Source organism: Mauremys reevesii, linkage group 11 (genome assembly GCF_016161935.1).
Source record: "Mauremys reevesii isolate NIE-2019 linkage group 11, ASM1616193v1, whole genome shotgun sequence".
In the NCBI taxonomy this organism is placed as follows: domain Eukaryota; kingdom Metazoa; phylum Chordata; order Testudines; family Geoemydidae; genus Mauremys; species Mauremys reevesii.
The window spans coordinates 45,059,744-45,079,824 of NC_052633.1; the positions used below are offsets into that span (position 1 = coordinate 45,059,744).

Here is a 20,081-nt window from a genome sequence, read left to right on the forward strand (position 1 = left end):
GTTATACATAAAGAGTAACGTGTAAAGTATCTACAGAAAGCTCTTCACTTGTCAAGACTCTCAATCCCAGGTGAGGGGGTGCTTTCATGAACATTTGGGTCCTGGCTCTTGAGAAACCAGTCAGCTCTGCAACAGACTGAGCTTTTGGGTGGGGGATCTACTTTACTGGATAGGAACTATTGATAAGTGTAGACCCAGGTTTGATGTTATGATTTCGTTTTTTATTGCAACCAATTGTTTCCACCACTCTCTCGTTTCTAATTAAATCTTTATTCCTTCTTAAATAAACCTTCATTGCTTTACTATAAGTGCTCACAAGTGCTGTGTGGTTTACAGGAGCAGTGGTTTAAGGTAAAACTGGTGAGCTGGAGCATACTACATCTTTGGATGAAGAGGATCTGGAAATTCTGTGAGGAGCCAATGTCAGGGGCTGCATATCACAGGGCAACGATTCAAAAGAACCGGGGGTTTGTGGTTTGTTAACTTGCTTGGTGAAGGAAGGGCTGGCATTAGCTCAGAGAAGAATCCTGGCAGTGCCAGGAGGCAGGGGGCAACAAGGAGACCCACAGTCCTGACTCTCGGGTAACCCAAGAACTGTCACAGGTACACATTTCTGGCTGATAACTGCTGAATATTTTATTATTTGATTTTTCAGTGGCAAGGTGATGGACCTCTGGATCTGTATAATTTCAATGATTCTATCTTGCAGATTCCTTTGCTCCAAGCATCAGTCAGATGGAATCACACAAACGTGACAAGAGGTGCTCCAAAAGCTGATCATGCTTTTTCCATGATGTTCCAACCTCTGCCAGCCCACGAATCAAGGGATTAAGTTGGGGGGTGGGGAAGAGGACTCTGAATCTCAACATATTTCATGGCCATTCTTGGGTCATTCTGTTCTAAACCTATTGTACATGTGTCACCCTAGCCTTTTGTTGTCTACTCACACACATCTAACATTTTTTGAATGTTTTAGTTTTCCCCTGTGATCCTCTGCTATTGTCACCATTACATACTCCCCCCCCCAATAAATTCCATCTAGGATTTCCCTGACTTGTATAAAATGTGGTCTTTCAAACTGAAAAAAATACAATTTTCTCCTCTTTCCCCAAGTGAAACTTATGTGTATTGTACAATTTCTGAGTTTCTTCCCAGTCCATTCCCTTCTTACCCAGTTCAGCATGCTCATAGGTTTGTAGTTATGAAGTTACAGAGAGCTGAATTCTCCCAGCAGTATAAAAGGGAATTGTAAATGGAACTTCCTAAAGCTGTTATGAGAGTTGTGACTGTATCTCCCCATGAAGAACATCAATACAGTGAGAATTGGGTTTAAGGGCTATAATCTGAAATGTTTACTGTGAGGCTGCACATAAACATTATACCATTGAGCAAGTGCTAGAAAGCATCTGTAGGATGCAAAGTGTACTATACCATGATGAGGCCAACATTCATATAATTAAAAAAGCCAGTTTCATTCTAAGATCCTATTTTAAGGCATCTACAACTTCCTCGAAATATATACACTATCGCCTGAAATTTCTCTATCTTGTTCTCAAGCCAAAGATGCATATTTGTAAATTTGGAAAAAAAGCCCATTTGGAAAAAAGCTGGTTTTGTGTTATTTCAGCATGGTGGAAAACTGTTGATGCTTTTAAGGGATGTTTAAGATGATTTGTCTATTTGTGATCAGCCATCTCAAAAATGGCTTTAATCTGTGGAATTTACCACTTATATAATTTTGAATGTGTGGTGGCAGAAGTGGAGTAGAGAACACATCCACTCTGATTAAACACCTACAACTTATGAAAAGTTAGCTATAAAATATCTTACTACAATACTGCTCAACTCCAATTTTAGATAATTTTATACATATAAAATATTTATAGAAAAAAATTCTACATACAGCTGATTTTTATGCAAAAGCTCTCTGGTAAGTGATACATACTTAAGTCTCCAACATTAATATTTATCATGATAGGTTATTGGTATAAAACATCAGTATACCTGCAATTTCTTCTAAAGAATTAGCTCTCATGTCCAGTAGAACTGTACCATTCAGGATACAACTTCTCAACTCAAACAAGCTATGAAGTGACAGAGTGGCAACGTATGGTTTGCTCCATCTCTCTCCACCATCCTCTACATCTTCTTCAAACTTCAACCATCTATGCAAACAAACAGCTTAGTAAGCCTTTTGTATATAGGAAATGAAAAGTGAGTTATTTTCATGCATATTCAATTGTTTGGTTTTATTTTACTCTCAGTTGTTTGGAGGAAACATGAGAACATTCCCTCCCCCCCAGCAATGTTGTCCCTTACCATTTGTTGAACATTTATTTCATCCTGAGAGTTGAAGGGAAAAGCAGATACAAAATAACACAACATGTTTTGTTTTGTGCAACTTTGGACAATGCCCTGTCCTGGCTAAAACAGCTGTGTGTGTCAGAATCATTGATACTGTGTCAGAAAAACTCTGGGAATGTGGAGTGGTAAAGAACTGCTACAGAATCAATATAAATCCTAGAAAAAAGTAAACTGGGGGAAAAAAACAGAAATTCCCTCATGTAGAGCAATACTGACACTCAACAGTACAGATCTTCACCAGTTGAGCTAATGAAGTAACTGGTAGCAATAGTAGGCTGTTATCCTCTACATAGCCCAGGCACTAGAGAGGGACAAGACACATGCTTTGTCAGTGGATTCACGACTATTTGCTGGCAGTAGATGAATGCAGAGACTCAGGACTCCTGGGTTCATTTCCAAGTTTTGGAACAGAGCATGCTCTCTTGGTTATATACTCTTCTGCCCATGTCCCCCACCAAACCTGTCTCTGCTCCCCCTTCCTGTATGTCCTGCCCCAGGCCCACTTTGTTCCTATACATCATCCCATCCTCCAACCGCCCCTTCCCCACCCCCCCACACACACACAGACCAGCTCCTGCTCCCTTTCCCCCTGTTCCCATCCACCTCCATCCCAGGCTCCTACCTTCCACCCTCTTCTCCTATCCAACTCTCCCAAGTCCTGCCCGCCACCACCTCTGGTTCTATCCACCACCCATCGCCTCGGCTCCTGCCCCCGTTCTTTCTTCTGCTATCCAACTCCCCCAACTCATGCCTCCCTCCCTCTCTGATCCTTCACAACTCCATTCCCTGGCTCCTGCTCTCCTCTCCCTCTGCACCGGTATATCCCCAACCTCCTCCTCTCCCTCTGCTCCTATCCAACTCCTGACCACTCCCCACCTCCACTGGCCACCCCATCCCAGATCTTGCAACCCGTTCATCTCCTCCCTCCATGCCCTCCCTACACCTCACTCCTCACACTTCCCCCTCTATATTCCAGTCAACTCACTCCATCTTTCTCCTCTATGCTGCCTGGTCACCAGCAAAGCATAGAAACAGTCTCCCTGCATTCAGTTACAGTATACTTTGTCACAGTGGCTCACATCAGCCAATAGCAGCATTTGTAGAGAAAGTCCTGCTCAGCCCCCTGCACCTTCAGGCTGGACAATGCCAAGTACGGAGGAAATATTCACAGAACTTAACTTCTAAACTTTAACAAGTCTCTACTGAGCATATGCAAGGTGGAATTTTTCAAAGGCTTAAAACTTGGCCAAATTTCCACATGGGCAGCAAAAGTTACATCTTTGACACAAAGACTGCCCCGGGCCAAATTTAAACTACCTTGCTCAAAAAAATAGAGGTACTAGAGCTTCTAAATGAAATGACTAAGAATTTTTTAACATGTGCAAAAATGTTTCCTCTAATTTCATTCTTGAGAGCACCTGAACTATTTTAGCTGAAACTTTTCAAACAAAATTCAGACACCTAATGTGGGACATTTCAGTCAGAGTGATTAGAGCCTGGGAAAGTTATAAGAAACTGAAAATATGGAAAGTATTAGGCAACACTATCAGCTCTGCCTATAAGAATAAAGTTTGGACAGGAGACAAGAAACTAGTAAACACTTTAGGGGAAAAAAAAGTCTGAGACTGCTACACTAGCTCTCTCCAAAACACTCTGTTAGCCATCTAATGAAAATTTTAATTGGCCATCTGCATTTTTTTATAGAGAGAGATAAACAATCAAATTCTCTGCTGGTTTCACTGTAACTACTTCAGTGGAGTGACACCAGAAGAAAATATGACCCAAACTCTCTCCGTATTACATGACATTATTCTATTTTGTCATTAATCTTATAAATAAGAGCCCCATTTCCCCACTACCTTACACCTTGTATATAGACACAGACAAGAGTTCAAACTGGGGAGTGGGGAAGGAGGGGAGTGAGAGAGGCAGATCCTTGCTGCACCTCTTCCAAAAGAAGACAGTTCTTTGCAAAACAAATTCTTTGTGAGGACCAACCACCCTAAGAGTTTCCCGTGAAAAAGTTATTTTGCAAGGCCTTGCTTTAACCAAACAAAACTGATTTTTGGTGTCAGGATTTCCTGTGCTATCACTTGACTCCTGACTGAGGCGAGATTAACAAAGCATGCAGTTCTCAAATGTTTGCATTAGTATATTCCACTGCAACACTATAAAGGGAGATTGGTTCTGAAGTTTAATGGAATAAAACCTGAAAAAGGAAACAGGCTATTTAATTTCATTTTCAAAATGTCATCTGTGGGTGAAATTCATCCGTGAATAGATGGGGCTAATTCAAGGCTTACGTCCTATTTAATTCCCACTTAAACCTGTAATCACTTGAATGCTTCATGAGTCTTGGGCTGACTCTGTCATGAGTCTGTAGATGGCTGAATTTCACCCACAGAAGTTATTCAGAAAATGAAACTGCCTGTTTTGTGTTTCAGGTGTCACTCAGTTAAGCTTCAGAAACAATCTTGGGGGAACCTGAAGTTAATTAGCTACTCCTGCTAGCTAGTGCTTTACTTGTAGAAGCAGTATATGAAGGCAAAAGTAGCAAAGAATCCTGTGGCACCTTATAGACTAACAGACGTTTTGCAGCATGAGCTTTCGTGGGTGAATACCCACTTCGTCGGATTCACCCACGAAAGCTCATGCTGCAAAACGTCTGTTAGTCTATAAGGTGCCACAGGATTATTTGCTGCTTTTACAGATCCAGACTAACACGGCTACCCCTCTGATATATGAAGGCAAGACACTATGTTTTGGAGTAAGTGTACCTGAGTGTTTCCTTCAACACTCAGTTAAATTGGGGGGGACACTTTTTAATTAAATGTCTAATGAGGACAGAGGAAAGGGGATGAAAAGATCCACTTTTGTTCAAGAGGCCATAAAAAAGATAAAATTTGCAATTACAGTTCCAGAGGTAGTGGTTTAATCATAACATGGAAATTGAATGCAAACTATTCTGCTTCATTGCTTATCTTTGATCACCCAACACTTTTTTGTGAATACCCTAGGCAATGTTAATCTCCATATTCTATCAGCCATGAGGTGGTGGTTTTCTACTGATTTTTTTCTGCACCTAAGGATCACTATACTATTTTTTGAGACACAACCCACAGGCATCTATAGTTCCAGGCTTTTGGTCTTCTGAGACACCTTTTCAACATTCAGTTCCAAACTCCCTTAAGGCCTGCATGGGACATGAAACAAAAACAGCACACACACAGAACATGATGTGAATTGAGTACACTCTTTGGTATGTTTTTCTTGAGTATGCCCTGGACTATTCAGCTCTCTATGTTTTCTGATCAAGGAATGGGTAGACACATAGTATATAATGTTCTCTATAATGAACATTGACTTGATAAAGCAGGCTTGGTGATATAGCACCAAACACCCCACACACTAAAATACCAACATTAACTGTTGTTTGTCATTATAAATTTGATGGATTCTATGACTTTACAATTAGCGATTGGTCACACATGATTATATCAAGGTACAGTTGACACTCTATTTCACAACAGAATATTGTGTTAAGATTTCATTTTCAACTTGCAATTATTGCTTTTCTAGATTAGTCCAAAGCAATGGTTTTCATACAGGTGTACTTTTTCCGCACAAAATTACACCAACTGAATCAGACACTGTCAGAAAAAATCATATGATGTGGTAGAACTTGATGTGAAAACTGTAATATTCCACATTCTGTGGGATTGGCTAAACTCCTCATAATATAGTTGAGATCAGATTTAGCATTCTATACTGCGTGTTCAATCACATTCTGCCTGGTGTCTTTTGCTTTCAGAGTATCTCATGAAAACTAGTTTGAACTTTGTTTCTTTTATAACTAGTCTGCAGTTTAGGAAGACCTGCATCTTTGCGTTGGTCCTTCTCATTATATATATATATAATGACATAAAACATTTCAGATTATATCTAATATGTCTTAGAATCTTCTTTTGTAAATCAGTATCTCTCTCTAATGATGTATCCAAAAATAAACTCAGTAGCCTAGGCACAGTTACACCAGCACTATATAAGAAGAGACTTTTACCTCCCTACTCTATGAAGTGGTGCCTCTGTGTTTACAGCCCAAAACCGCATTGACCTTATTTGCTGCCCAGATACTCTTTCTAACCTGTTGTCCAGGATATTTTTAACATTACTGCTTTCCAGGATTCTTCTTCCTCCTGAATATTTGCATTTTGTGAGGCTTATTTCTGATGTGTTAGTTTGCATTTTAACAAACTGAGGCTCAGTTTATTTTCCATCCATGTTTCTAATCTCCTTAGGTCCTTTTGCATTATTACTTTGTCTTCATTTTTGGGTGTTCCCAACTCCTCCTAACATAGTAGTGTCTGCATGTAAACATGATTTTTAATCCATTTCTAGATCAACATATTAAATAAGAATGGTCCTAACACAGAGCCTTCAGATGCCTCAATAGACACTGTGTCATTATCCTATGCATAAGGTCTATCAGCAGTTTTCCATATATGTCAGTGATCATATCCAAGTCAATCTGAATTCATTCTAACAGTAAGATTCCCACCTTTCTGCTTTTAGTTCTAAAAATATCTGTATGAAAATGATCTTTATTTCTTAAGATTTCTTCTTGCACTACCAGTTAATGGTTCTGATGCACACTACAGTAGCACAACACTGCTGATGCCATGCTCTGAGGGGAGTGTTCCATCTCTTCTAAGAAATGCTTCCTGGACTGGTTTTCTTCTCTATATTTTGAGTTGGATACACTACCTCATGTGATGCTTGTTAACCACGTCAGGAGATTATTACTTAAAACAAGGAATAAGCATCAGTAACAGAAACTCTAAAAGGAACAAAGACCTAATCTTTATGCAAATGTATTTGGTGAACTTAAAAAAAAAAAAAAAAGAAAGAAAGAAAAAGGAAAAGGAATAATAGCCCAGAGTTGGGTCTTTATCAAACCCCTGACTTTATCTCCAAACTTCAGGAACATAAAAGGTTTAGAAATCCTAACCAAGGCCCGGATCCAAGTTTTCCCATTCTTTTATAGTGGGCTGAATAAAAACAGAAATACAAATTTTGGAGTGTTCAAAACCCATGCTCAGATTTTGCAGCTTGACACTTTCTTTAGCCATGGGAGGTGGGCGGGAAAGAAATGTGTGACCTCTCCTACAGGCAAGATTGACAATAAAATAAAATAAAATAAAAAATACTTCAACTGTTTTTCCAATGGTGACAATCTGTTATAGAACCAAAGTGCTAACCGGACTGTCCAATTTAAAAAAAAAAGTCACTGTTTTTTAAATGTATCAGGTATTTTGTACATAGTATAGCATGAAATAGAGCCTATGAACACTTTGTAGTATTCTTTGCCATAACTTTTCAGTGCAAAATATCAGGCTTATGGGGCCCAGTAATATCTATTTCAGAGCCTGCTGTGTCTCCCCAAGTATTTATCACTTGCAACCTGCTTGACTAGCACAGGCATCATAATCCTACAAACTGTACCTGTTTTGACATGAACTTTTGCCAATTTTAATTTGAAAATGAACCAAAGTAAACAAACAGCTCAGAGTCTGACTATTAGCTAAGGCTACAGCAGACTCATTAATCTCTAAGAGGCCTCGAGCGGTGCTACTAGAGGGGACAGAACACCACACCCAGGAGGTGTGTGGGTTACAAGTGCACTAAGTACTTTTATAGGACATATAAATCAAGCGTTCTGTACACAACAGTACAGCCGGGTCATCTGTGCAAATTATTCTATTGGTAACATTGAATGTCATTTACCAAAAGGACACATTTCTTCCTCCTTATCATCATTAAAGGGGCAAAATGGGTCACTTTAGGGCTGACACAGGAGATTCCTGCTTTCACGAAATGTTCACAAATGTTCTGATTACTTTATGATGTTTTAATTCCTGTATATGTTTGATTTCTAAATAATAGTACATAATTATTGTTGCCATGTGGCCTGTTGCAAAAAAGAAATAATCCAATTATTTATGTTTAATAATATAGTTAAATGGTTAGTATACCAAACCATTATTAACCATAAAAAATGTTCTGTATGAATAATATTGTATTGATGGGCTCATTAGGATTGGAATCTGCCTTTGAGACAACACAACTGAGCCTCTGCCACTTTAACTCCTCCACTGCAGCTTGCTAAGTCCTTTCCCTCTGTTCAGATAAAGCTGTTCTGTTCTTCCTCCAGATATTGAGCTTCAGCCAAATCTTACCCACACTCCTCTTCAATAGCTGCTACCATTTTGACTAACTGAGCAGCAAATGTCTCAATTAATCGTACACAGCTTGCACACAACATTTATAAAAGGTTCCAGAATAATGACTGTGCATGCAAGCTCCATCAAATGGAATTGTAGAAGGGTCCAGACATACTGCACCAGAGATTCACCACACCTCTTCTTGGTAAAATGCATATGTAACTATCTGATGGCTTGTTCTGTGCTCATTAAGGTCAATAGTGAAACTGCCATGGAGTTTGATGGGAGCTGGACTGGGCTCTTGGTGTTCCTTTTCTGGCAATTTATTACTGTGCCGAAGTAGGAATGTTCATAATGTTTTCACTGACTATTGTGTGGGCCTCAGTTTCCCCTATGCATTTCTTAAGTATCTAGGTGATAGGATAAGGGTGTGTGATTGTTGCAGAGCCTGAGAGGGCCAGTGTGATGGTGTCTGCACAGAGAATGGCCGACACCCTGTCTCCTGGCAAATGATGGCCTGGGCCCCTCCTCTGTAAAGGTGCCAACTGAAGGTGTTGGAGAACAAAGGGATCAGGTGACCTCCTGGCCAGGGAAAGAGACAAAGGCCAGAGAAGGGGCTGGAGAGTTTCAGTTTGGAGCGGGCTGGGAAAACAGAGGGAGCCCCAGGACTGGGGTCTAAGCTCCCTGCTCCCCAAGTTGGACCTGACTGAGGTGGTCCTGAGCCCCACGGCTGGGGTGTAAGCTCCCTGTTCCCCAAGATGGACCTGACTGAGGGGGTCCTGTTGTCTGTACCTACAAGCTCTGTTTTGGACTGTGTTCCTGCCGTCTAACAAACCTTCTGTTTTACTGGCTGGCTGTGAGCCATGGTGAATCACAGGAAGTAGGGGGTGCAAGGCCCTGGCTCCCCCACACTCTGTGACAATTACACAATAACTCTGTTAGCTGGTCTATAAAGTACCTAGCACACTGATGGTCCTGTGCAAACAGTAAATACACAATAACTCATGTTTATAAAAAGAAGATATTCTAAAATGATTACATTAACACCAGAGTCAAAAATCCATCAGAAACACTGGGCATTCTTATGTCATTCCTTTGTGGCAATATTACGAAGGGTAATCTTGACACACACACCCCTCTTCAGCCACAGTAGTCCCTAATTACAGTGGAACCAATGGAGTTTTGCTTTTGCAAGGGTGAGGAACCAGCACCTCCCTGTGGCTCCCTCACATCATTCGTACCCTATGCATGCCATGGAGCTGTGTTCTTTGAAGCTTAGCTATACCCAGTATTCAGGGGGGGTGAGGGTGAGCTGAGGAGGGAATAGAGGGGGTGGAGAATTTGCCACTATGCAAATCCACTAGTCATTCCCTATGAGGGGGGAGAGAGCAGGAGCTACAACAACAGGCATTCCCTGACTTAGAATCATAGCATATCAGGGTTAGAAGGGACCTCAGGAGATCATCTAGTCCAACCCCCTGCTCAAAGCAAGACCAATCCCCAGACAGATTTTTGCCCTAGATCCCTAAATGGCCCCCTCAAGGATTGAGCTCACAACCCTGGGTTGAGCAGGCCAATGCTCAAACTACTGAGCTATCCCTCCCTGATAAGAGAGGGGACAGAGAAAATGCTTTCCCCTTAGAATCATAGAATATCAGGGTTGGAAGGGACCTCAGAAGGTCATCTAGTCCAAACCCAGCTCAAAGCAGGATCAATCCTCCTCTTCCTGACTCCTACGAGGCAATGAGTCCGAGTGTACAGAGCACTGGACTGGGACTTGGCATAACTGGATTCTATTCCTGACTCTGCCACTGATCTGTTGGGTGACTGTAGGCAAGTCACTTCCTCTCTCTGTGCCTGATTCCCCATCTGTAAAATGCGGGTGACAATACTGACTTCCTTTGCAAAGCACTTTGAGATCTGCTGATGAAAAGTGCTCTATATATTAATTTTACTACTACGACTACGGTTGTCTCCAGAACAAAGCCTACTTACTGGAACTGAATGCTGGATCAAGGATTTACTCTAAAAGCCTATTGTTCCAGGATTAGTGATGTATTCAGTAATATATAATACCTACTCCACTTCATTACACTTATTAGTTTACTAGTGTATATGTACACTACAAAATGTGCTTATCTACTTTGAAGAGAAAGGAGGACAATTAAAACAGACATATGATAGACCAAGTTAAATGGATGCTTCTTTTTATTTCAACTATTTATTTGGAATTCTGTCTTGATTATAAGCTTGTTAAATGAAAATCAGAACAATTTCTAAGAAACATGCTTCCGTAATGCTTCCCAGAAGACATTCCTGTTTCACTTCCCCGCTGAAAAATTCTGTAACTATGAACAGAATTGACTTTTTTTTCTTCAAGATATAAACCATCTTTAATTAGTATGAGTAAAATGAAGATCATTCCCCAGGCCTTTTGAAAAAAAGATAAATTATATTTTCTTTCTTTGACTGTGAATATGAATATTTTAGGACTCATAGAACATCAATTTTGTGGTGTAATCTACTGGAGTCCATGGAAAAAAGCATACACACAGATTGTGGATGCCCCCTGCATGGACACACAATGGAGGAGATGGGCACAGGGAACCCATTTTTCTGTGCCCCACTGAGCTTACACAATTGCAGTGAGGTCACAGGGACTATTGACTGCTCTTGGCCCCTAGGAATACCACCACCTGGGTATTTCCCCCCCCCCTCCCCCAGATAGACTCCTCAGTTGGGCAATTCGGCCGAATCTACAGCCTCTTTGATCCACCAGGACCATACTGAAGCCACAGATCTTCCCTGATATCTCTGGGCACTCTGGCACCTTTCATGAACACTAAACAAATTAGTGGCAGTTGTCTAAAGGAAGAGGGTGCAGCGATTCCAAGGAGAAAAATTGTAAGACCCAAAATCCAGACTTGTTGGAAATGTAATGCCCCATTGAAACCAGGTATAAAGTAAGTGACTCCCACACTTAGAGAAGCCCGAGGAAGAAAAACAAGCAGTTATGTAATTGATATTCAATGTTAATGTCTTTCAGCAGAGAAACAATCTGGGCAGGCAGTCTTTCCACATTTTAATTCTGCAGAAGTGAAATGATCTAACATTGAATATTCAAAGTCTCCAGAGCATCTGCTCATTAAAGATTGGTCTCTGTGAATATTTGAGTTTATCTTAAGTTTAATTTGGCTATGGTAATGTTATTCCCTCTTTCCTGTGATCTTTTAATAAAGAGGCCAATTCATGGATTTCTCAAGGATACATTCCCGGTTGTGTAAGTTTAAAAACACATGCAAAAATGATGGTCTAAAATATAAATAAATAGATATTTTTTGTGTACGTCAATTCTTTCATTCAATTTTCATTCTGACCTATATATGTTAAATCCAAATGAAAACATCTGGGTCTTAAGGAATGACAGATACTGTGGCAATACTAGTTATACAAGGATTTAAATTATTTTTTGTTTGTTTGTTTTGTTTTTTTGTTTAAGCTTTGTATCCAAAATCTGTTCCTGGGCCTGCTACAGCTTTGAAATGTCTCACCACACTTTCAGTGACCATCACTGGAAATACTTACCTTGCTGTCTCTCTCCATTCAGCGTCCTCTCCTTCACGGCAGCAAATCTCATCAAGTTCAGTAAAGAGGTCATGAGGAATGTGTTCCTCATCATCATCCTCTGTTCCAAGAATAAACTGTACCCTTTGTGATGGGGTGTCTGGGGAGGAAACACAAATATCATCAAAAAACATAGCCAGCAGAGACTGTGATTGGACTGAATTACTAATGTGCATTTTTTCAGCAAGGATTAAATGCAAAATGATTTTACATTAGTAGGAACAGTCATTTATATGCCTTCAGTAAGCAAATGACTGGAATTTCATGAGCTTATTCAACTGTCTGTTATCCAGATAATTAACCTTCGCAAACAAGTATTGTAATACATAAAATAATCACACATCTTACCAGTTCAGTCATGCTTTAACTCATGCTCTATGAACTGTAGAGCACACAGCACTTTACTATTAAGATCTTTTTATTCAGTCTAAATTACCTGTATTCTAATTAAATAAATATATCCAAAACAGGCAAACACATTTTTCACAATGTGAAGTATACAGATACTTACAAATGTGGTTTAATTATGTCTCACCCAGCCTAACAGGGTAAAATAAAGCACAGGTACTGCTAAGTGTCAGACAAGCTAACTACTGTGGCCTGATTTTTAATGTTACGAATTTAACTCAGTTCACAAATTCGGAGTACTACATTTGCATTCATTTTTTACATTAAACTTATATTGATAGGTCCCAAAAGAAAATACCCTCCATGAATTTCAAATCTCTCACTATTCACTGACATAAATTGTCCTGCTGGACCTGCCAAATAGGTAGAAACAATATATAGAGAGAGACAGACAGACAGCCTGGCTAGAATAATAAGAATAATTGGTGCCATTCCAGCAGTTCTTTTTCCTATCTATTCTTGACTTCCCCATTTCTCATCCTCTCTTCTGCTCTCCTCCCTTCACACCACCTTTTCCCTTCTTTCTTTTCCCCTCTGATCCTCTCCTCACTGCCCAATCAGCAGGTACGTTATCTCAGAGACAGACTGCTCTTCCCTTATGACTGGTGCTTTGAAATATGAGAGAAAACTCAGGCAGTCATAGTGCACTTGACTTAAGTCATAGTTTGCTTGTTTGCATACTACAGTTTTATTGGTTCAAATGCTGTAACAATCTTAAAAGCTATTTTTAATAAAATCCAAATCTCAAATCATACAACTGTGGATGTCATCCAATATCTCCAGAAATGTATAGTTACTGTTTCTGACAATGTACTTCACAGCTGAAAGAACCACCAAGAATCCTTTGTGGGTGCCTGTAGGAGCCATGCTGCTAGTCAACTGAGAAATGGAGTAGCAGACACGCTGCTGCATAGGTGCTGGAACTAGGGATGCTGGGGTTGCTGCCGCACCCCCTGGCTTGAAGTGGTTTCCGTTATATGCAGGGTTTGCAGGGTCAGCACCCTCACTATACAAATTGTTCCAGCTTCCCTGCCTTGCTGTGCCTGGGGTGCAGTCTGACTGAAATGTTACTTTACCACTTTATTCTGGGGTTAAGCAACACTAGCTCTCCCAGTCTGCTCTCACATCCTGTGCAAGTTTAGTCTTTCTGATAAGGTGGCACTTAACCTCAGAGCACTGAGAGCAAAGTGCTGATCAGAGGTGCTGAAGGAGTCTAGTGGTGTGGTAGGCTGAATTCAGCTATAGAGATACCCACTTCTGTGGCACCAATGCCAAAGCTACCAAACAGAATAGCAACACTTGTGGCATTTTTCACCAGTGAGAACATGTCGCCATTTTCTAAGGGTATAAATTCCCCAAGCAGAGTGAGCAGGTGTGAGGGGGAGGCAGGAGCCTAACCTTCACAAGCTGGTGGAAGCTGTTAAGGGAGCAAGGAGCAGCTCAGAAAAGTCAGGGTGAAAGATAGGGAGAGTCTGGGAGAGCTAGGGCCTGGGAGACTATGGGGGGTGGGATGGGAAAACTGAAGGGTGCAAAATTGTTTTTGTGGGGGTCTTTCAAGATCTGGAGCAACCTCCTCCATTCTGCCCCTGCTCCTCATTATCATTTTCTCTTTCTTCTTTCAGCCCCTGCCTTCCTATTCTGCATCTCTGGCCATCCTCTGACCCTGAATGTCCCTGATCTTGTGCCCATCCTTCCAGTCCCAGTCTCTGTCCCCACCTTACATTCCCATTCTCCATCACACCTTTTGAGCCTCCTCATCTCCCTTGCTGGTAGACCACTGGAGCAGCCTCTTCTTAATTGTTCCATGTGGGCTACACTCACATGGAAGAGAGAGAGCAGAAGAGGAGAAGTAGGTTGGGTGCCCCCAATTCTTCTGCCTAACAATCTGCAGGAGCCAGGAAGGTAAGCTGTGGGGGAATCCTTGCAACCCTGCTGGATGCAAGTCATATGACAGCTGGCAACCCTAAGTCTCTCCCTTCCTCTCTTTGAGAAAGGCTCTCTCCAGAATTAGGAACCCTGTGGGTCCTATTGGAAGGAGAGGGCATGCCCACTGTTATGTTCTGATGCATCCCAGAACAGCAATCCCAAATCATAAGGAAATCAAAGCATGACATGCAAGTAGGTAGTCAATCAAAACATGTAATTACCACAAACCTGTTAACTCAGCAACAGTCTGAACAAAAATCTTAACAGTCCAAATGGCAGGTATGTAACAGCAGGCCCTGGGTAACTGCACACACCAAGTGCTACGAATGTACACACACAGGCACGCAAACTACAACACTGAGTTTAGGAAGCAGGAAACCAACATGAAGAGGGAGCAAGAAGCAGGAAGGCAACACAGAAGTTATCACAATTCCATTGAGTGTGGGTTGATGGGAAGCTGGGCCAGGGGAAGAGGGAACTCCACTAATACATCGTTTTCTGACCAGCCCCATGGAGACTCCCCAGAGAAGATAATATAGTCCAGTGGTTCTCAAACTTATTTGATTGTGCCCCCCTTCTTTGTGTCTGTAGTAGTTTATGCCTCATTTCCCTCCGCCCCCGGCCCCGTCCGGTCTGGATGCCTGGTCAGCAGCTGCTGCTTTTCTGCCAGCCAGCTCTGAAGGCAGAGTGGAGAATGGTAGCTGCTGGTCAGATGCCCAGCTCTGAAGGCAGCGTCATCACCAGCAGCAGTGCAGAAGTAAGGATGGCAATACTTTACCACCTTTACTTTCTCCAATGCTGCTGGCGGTGGCGCTGTCTTCAGAGCTGGGTGCCTGATCAGCAGCTGCTACTCTACGGTCTGAATGTGCGCAGTACTTTCCCCCTCCCTCCCCGAAAGCTTCTCACACACACACCCCCACACAGAATACATTCCAAACCCCCTGCACCCCAGTTTGAGAAGTTCTGATATGGTCCCAACGTTTAAGCCAATGGAGCTGCACTGCCAGGGAGCATAAGAGTGGGGGGAAACATGCATGAGCCTGACCTATTTCTAATCCCTGGGAATCCAGGGGCTTTGCGGGCTGGGTCTGAATGCTATCTGGGGAAGGGGAGATGATGTGCGGGGAACTGTGTGAGGTACTCTTTGGAGTTTTCTTCTCTTCTAATCCCTGCCACTTGGCTAACTCTTTTCCTTTGCATGTGGAAAACTGTTGTTGTATATGATAAGCTCCCTTCACTACTGTAACCATGAATATAAAGAAGGCAGAATTTATTTTCTGTAAATTGTCATATATTGTACAGCACATTTGTGTTGTAGTGTAGTGAACAGCAAATTCAGCAAATGAAATGAAGCATTAAAAATAGCTCATTTCTGTGAAATCCATATAGACAAAGTGTGATTAAAATCCTCCATAGGACTTATGTTTAGCACATGGTCGAATCCAAAAATTGCTGCCAAATGTACTTCTGAGTTATTTGTAGCTCTGTGTTTTGGTTAGCAGAAACTGTCAGCTGCATTATTCAGCAAATACATTGTGCTATACCTGTATTTACTTGTGACCATTTTCACTTTTACTAAACACAGCTTTGGAGAACCAGGAAAGTCCAGAAGGGGCACTCAAAATTTGTGCCAGTGGGTGTGCTACTGACATCTTCCCAGGACCGAGTGGGCAATCCCTACTTTGCAGGTAAATATTAAACTCTAAAATTAATCCACAGAATTGTAATGGTACTTGCCTCTTCCTTGACACAGGAATGCAGAATTTGATTTTGGTTTGTTTATGTTTGAGTTCACTAGTTATAAAAATGTACAGTTCACCAGCTTTACCCTTCCCTGCCATTTACAGTTTAGAAAGTGACAAGTCCACTTTTATCCCATGGGCTACACTACTACAGCCTAGTGCAAGCAAAAAGCTGAGTTCAATGGCTAACACATTCTACTGGAGAATACAAGTACAGGGAGGCTTAATCTTCCAGTGCAAGTATTTGTTTGAGACAAAAGAGAAGTGTGTGTTTTTATGTAACTAGAGTGAGAGAACATGGAAAGCAAGCTGCTTTTCAAGAGAGATGGTCTGTGGAGAATCCCAGAACATCCAGTGCCAAGAACATCCAGTTCTCTTGATGAAACCAGCAGTAGAACTGACTTACACAACAGTTATGTTAAGTGATCATGAACAGTATTGTACCACAGAGCTCCGTCTTTCTGATGTATTATATATATAGAAATACATGTATTCAACACGGGAAGGAAATCAGCAGATCAGAACAATACCTTACAGTGTGGTTATTGGAAAAGTGGTTGTGAAAATGGTACCTTACTGCTGTATTTGATTTGCTACTACTGTGACTTCTGAGTCACGCGTGATTATTTTACTGACAGCAGTGAAGAACCTATACAGATGAGGCAGAACAAACTGTGTTTTGTCTTCCTCATTAATATATCAGCAAAACTACTTGTTATGTTCTGACTCTTCATACTTTATTGTTGGTGATGATTTATAATAACGTCCCAAGCATGAAGAGCACAGTTTGATTTTCAGACACAAAGCTGAGCTGGAAGTTAGAAAATTCACGTGGTTTGAACTTTGTACCCTAGTTCCCACGCCTATGATGTTATGAAATAACAGTTCCTTTATGAGATCAATGCTATAACCATGTAGTTCACAGTCACTGAGCATATGGCAAGCTATTTAGAAAACAAAAATCTACTAAATAAAACATATTAACTTATCCCAAACTATAAAACACTTGATTGAGAACAATAGCCGTACCATAATAAATCAATATCACTTCATTTGCCCATATTACCTCAATCCTGGATACAATACACGATAAGAAATAGGCACTTGTTACACATTGAAAGTACTGCTGCATAGATCTTTTTTCTAGCTCGTCGCTTTGACTGTTTTGTGCCTCTCAACATCCCTCAACTGGTTCCCTTTTCTCCATGGCATCAAAAAGGCTACTTGTTTTCACATTTACAGCCCTTTGTGGCCTATCGCCTCCCTACTTACTATCTCTCATGCACTACCACAATGTCAGTTCCCACCTATTACCAGCCAAGGATGCCAGCCTCCAATGCCCTCTTGATAGTTTCTCCCATGCTGTCCCATACATGGGAGGGGCTCTCTCATAAAGAATAGGTCTGGAAGGGACTTTGAGAGTTCAAGTCCATTCTCCTGCACTTAGGACCAAGTAAATCTAGACCTTCCCTGACAGGTGTTTGTCCAACCTGTTCTTAAAACCTCCAATGATAGGGATTCCACAACCTCCCTCTGAAAACTGTTAACTGTTTGTTAACTATCCTTATAATTACAAAGTTTCCTAATATATAAACTAAATTTCTTTTGCTGCGGATAAAATCCATTGGTTCTTGTCCTACTTTCAGTGGACATTGAGAACAATTGATCACCTTCTTTTTAATGGCTGTTCACATATTTGAAGACTGTTACAAGGTTCCTCCTCAGTCTTCTTTTCTTAAGACTAAACATGTCCGCTTTTTTCAACCTTTCCTCATAGGTCAGGTTTATCAATTTTTTTTGCTCTCCTCTGGACTCTCTCCAGCCTGTTCACATCTTCTCTAAAGCGTGGTGCCCAAATTTGGACACAGTACTCCGGCTAGGACTTCACCAATGCTGAGTAGAGCAAGACAATTACATCCTGCATCTTGAATAAGACATTCCTACTAATACACCCCAGACTAATATTAGCATTTTTTGCAACTGCATCACATTGTTGACTCACATTCAATTGATGATCCACTACAATGCCCAGATCCTTTTTAGCGGTATTACCACCTAACCAGTTATTCCCTATTTTGTAGGTGTGCATTGGATTTTTCCTTCCTACATGAAGTACTTTGCACTTGCTTTATTGAATTTCATCTTGTTGAATTCAGACCAATTCTCTAATTTGTCAAGATCATTTTGAATTCTAATCCTGTCCTTCAAAGTGCTTGCAACCCCACCCAACTTGGTGTCATCTGCAAATTTTATAAGCATACTCTCCACTGCATTAGCTAAATCATTAATTAAAATTTTGGCTAGTACCAGACCCAGGACTGATCCCCTGCAGAATCCCACTAGATTCACCCACCCAGGTTGACAGGAAACCATGGATAATTGCTCTTTGAATACAGTCTTTCAAGCAATTTTGCACCACCTACCTTATAGTAATTTCACCTAGATCACATTGCCCTGGCTTGCTTATGAAAATGTCATGTAGGACCATGTCAAAAGCGTCACTATACATCAATATATCACATCTGCTTCCACCCACCTGCTAGGCCAATAATCCTATCAAAGGATACATTTGTGCAAAATTCAGGAGTTTATTTAGACGGTGGTTACAAGAAAGGAAGTTTCTGTAAATATAACCAAGTATTTACAGACTGACACTACAGTAGCTCCTGCAATATATAAATATATATTTACTTGGCTATATTTACAGTTTGTTTCTGCACACCCTTTAATGTGTTGGTTTTGACCTGAGGGCCAGTTTGGAGAGGGTTAAGGGCTTGGGGGGAGGTTGTTTGTTGTTGCAAGGGAGTAGGAATATTATTTATTTAGATTATGAGTGAGTCTTAATTGATAATGGGTCCGTTTCTGATATTTCGGTGGTGTTGTAGCCGAGTTGGTCCCAGGAGATGAGAGGGACAAGGTGGGGGAGGTAATATCTTTTACTGGACCTACTTCTATGGGGGAAAGGGACAAGCTTTCAATTCACAGAAGATGACTTGAAGCTTGAAAGTTTGTCCCTCCCACCAACAGCAGTTGGTGGAGTAAAAGATATTACCTCACTCACCTTGTCTCTCTTCATTAATGTGTATTATGTTTTCTGTGTCTGCCTAGAGATATATGAAAAGTACATTTTGCAAATGGAAAAATAAAGATCAATATTTAAAATTGCAGTTTAGAATCCTTATGCATAGCTAGAGAATTCCAAATTGGAAAAGCTGTCTGAGTACAGGAGAGGGAGAAAGGATTGTGGAGCACAGGTCCAGTTACCAGGGGAAATATAATATTGCCAGAAGCTGGGAATGGGCGACAGGTCACTTGATGATTATCATTCCCTCTGGGGCACCTGGCATTGGCCACTGTTTGAAGACAGGATACTAGGGTAGATGGACCATTGGTCTGACCTAGTATGGCTGTTCTTATGTTCTTAATAAAGTGAAGGAATTCTGAGTAGGTGGTCTCAGTTTAAAGACATTGAATCTGTTGTCCTTCTGCTCATGCAACAGCGCTCTCTACAACAGTGTTTTTCAAGTTCGGGTTGCAACCCAGTACTGGGTCGTGGCATGTAAGACACTGGGTCACCTTGCTCAGCACCCAGGGACTCTAGCGGCTCTGGTCAGCACCACCGATCAGGACGTTAAAAGGCCCGTCGGTGGTGCTGCCCAGCTAAGGCAGGCTAGTGCCTACCTGTTCTACACTGCACTGCACCCCGGAAGCGGACAGCAGTGGGTCCAGCTTCTAGGCAGGGGGGCCACGTGGCACCGCACACTGCCCCTGCCCCAAGAATGGGCACCACACTCCC

General features: G+C 41.4%; 1 protein-coding gene across 1 annotated transcript in view; it reads right to left on the reverse strand.

Annotated features, from left to right (window-relative positions):
* Positions 1-20,081, reverse strand: part of SLC4A10 (solute carrier family 4 member 10) — a 169,356-nt gene that overhangs the window by 88,061 nt on the left and 61,214 nt on the right. Inside the window, exons 4-5 of the mRNA XM_039494286.1 lie at positions 12,171-12,309; positions 2,005-2,165 (exon numbers count right to left, since the gene is read on the reverse strand). Of these exons, the coding sequence (XP_039350220.1) occupies positions 2,005-2,165; positions 12,171-12,309 (300 nt within the window). The remainder of the gene's footprint in view (positions 1-2,004; positions 2,166-12,170; positions 12,310-20,081) is intronic.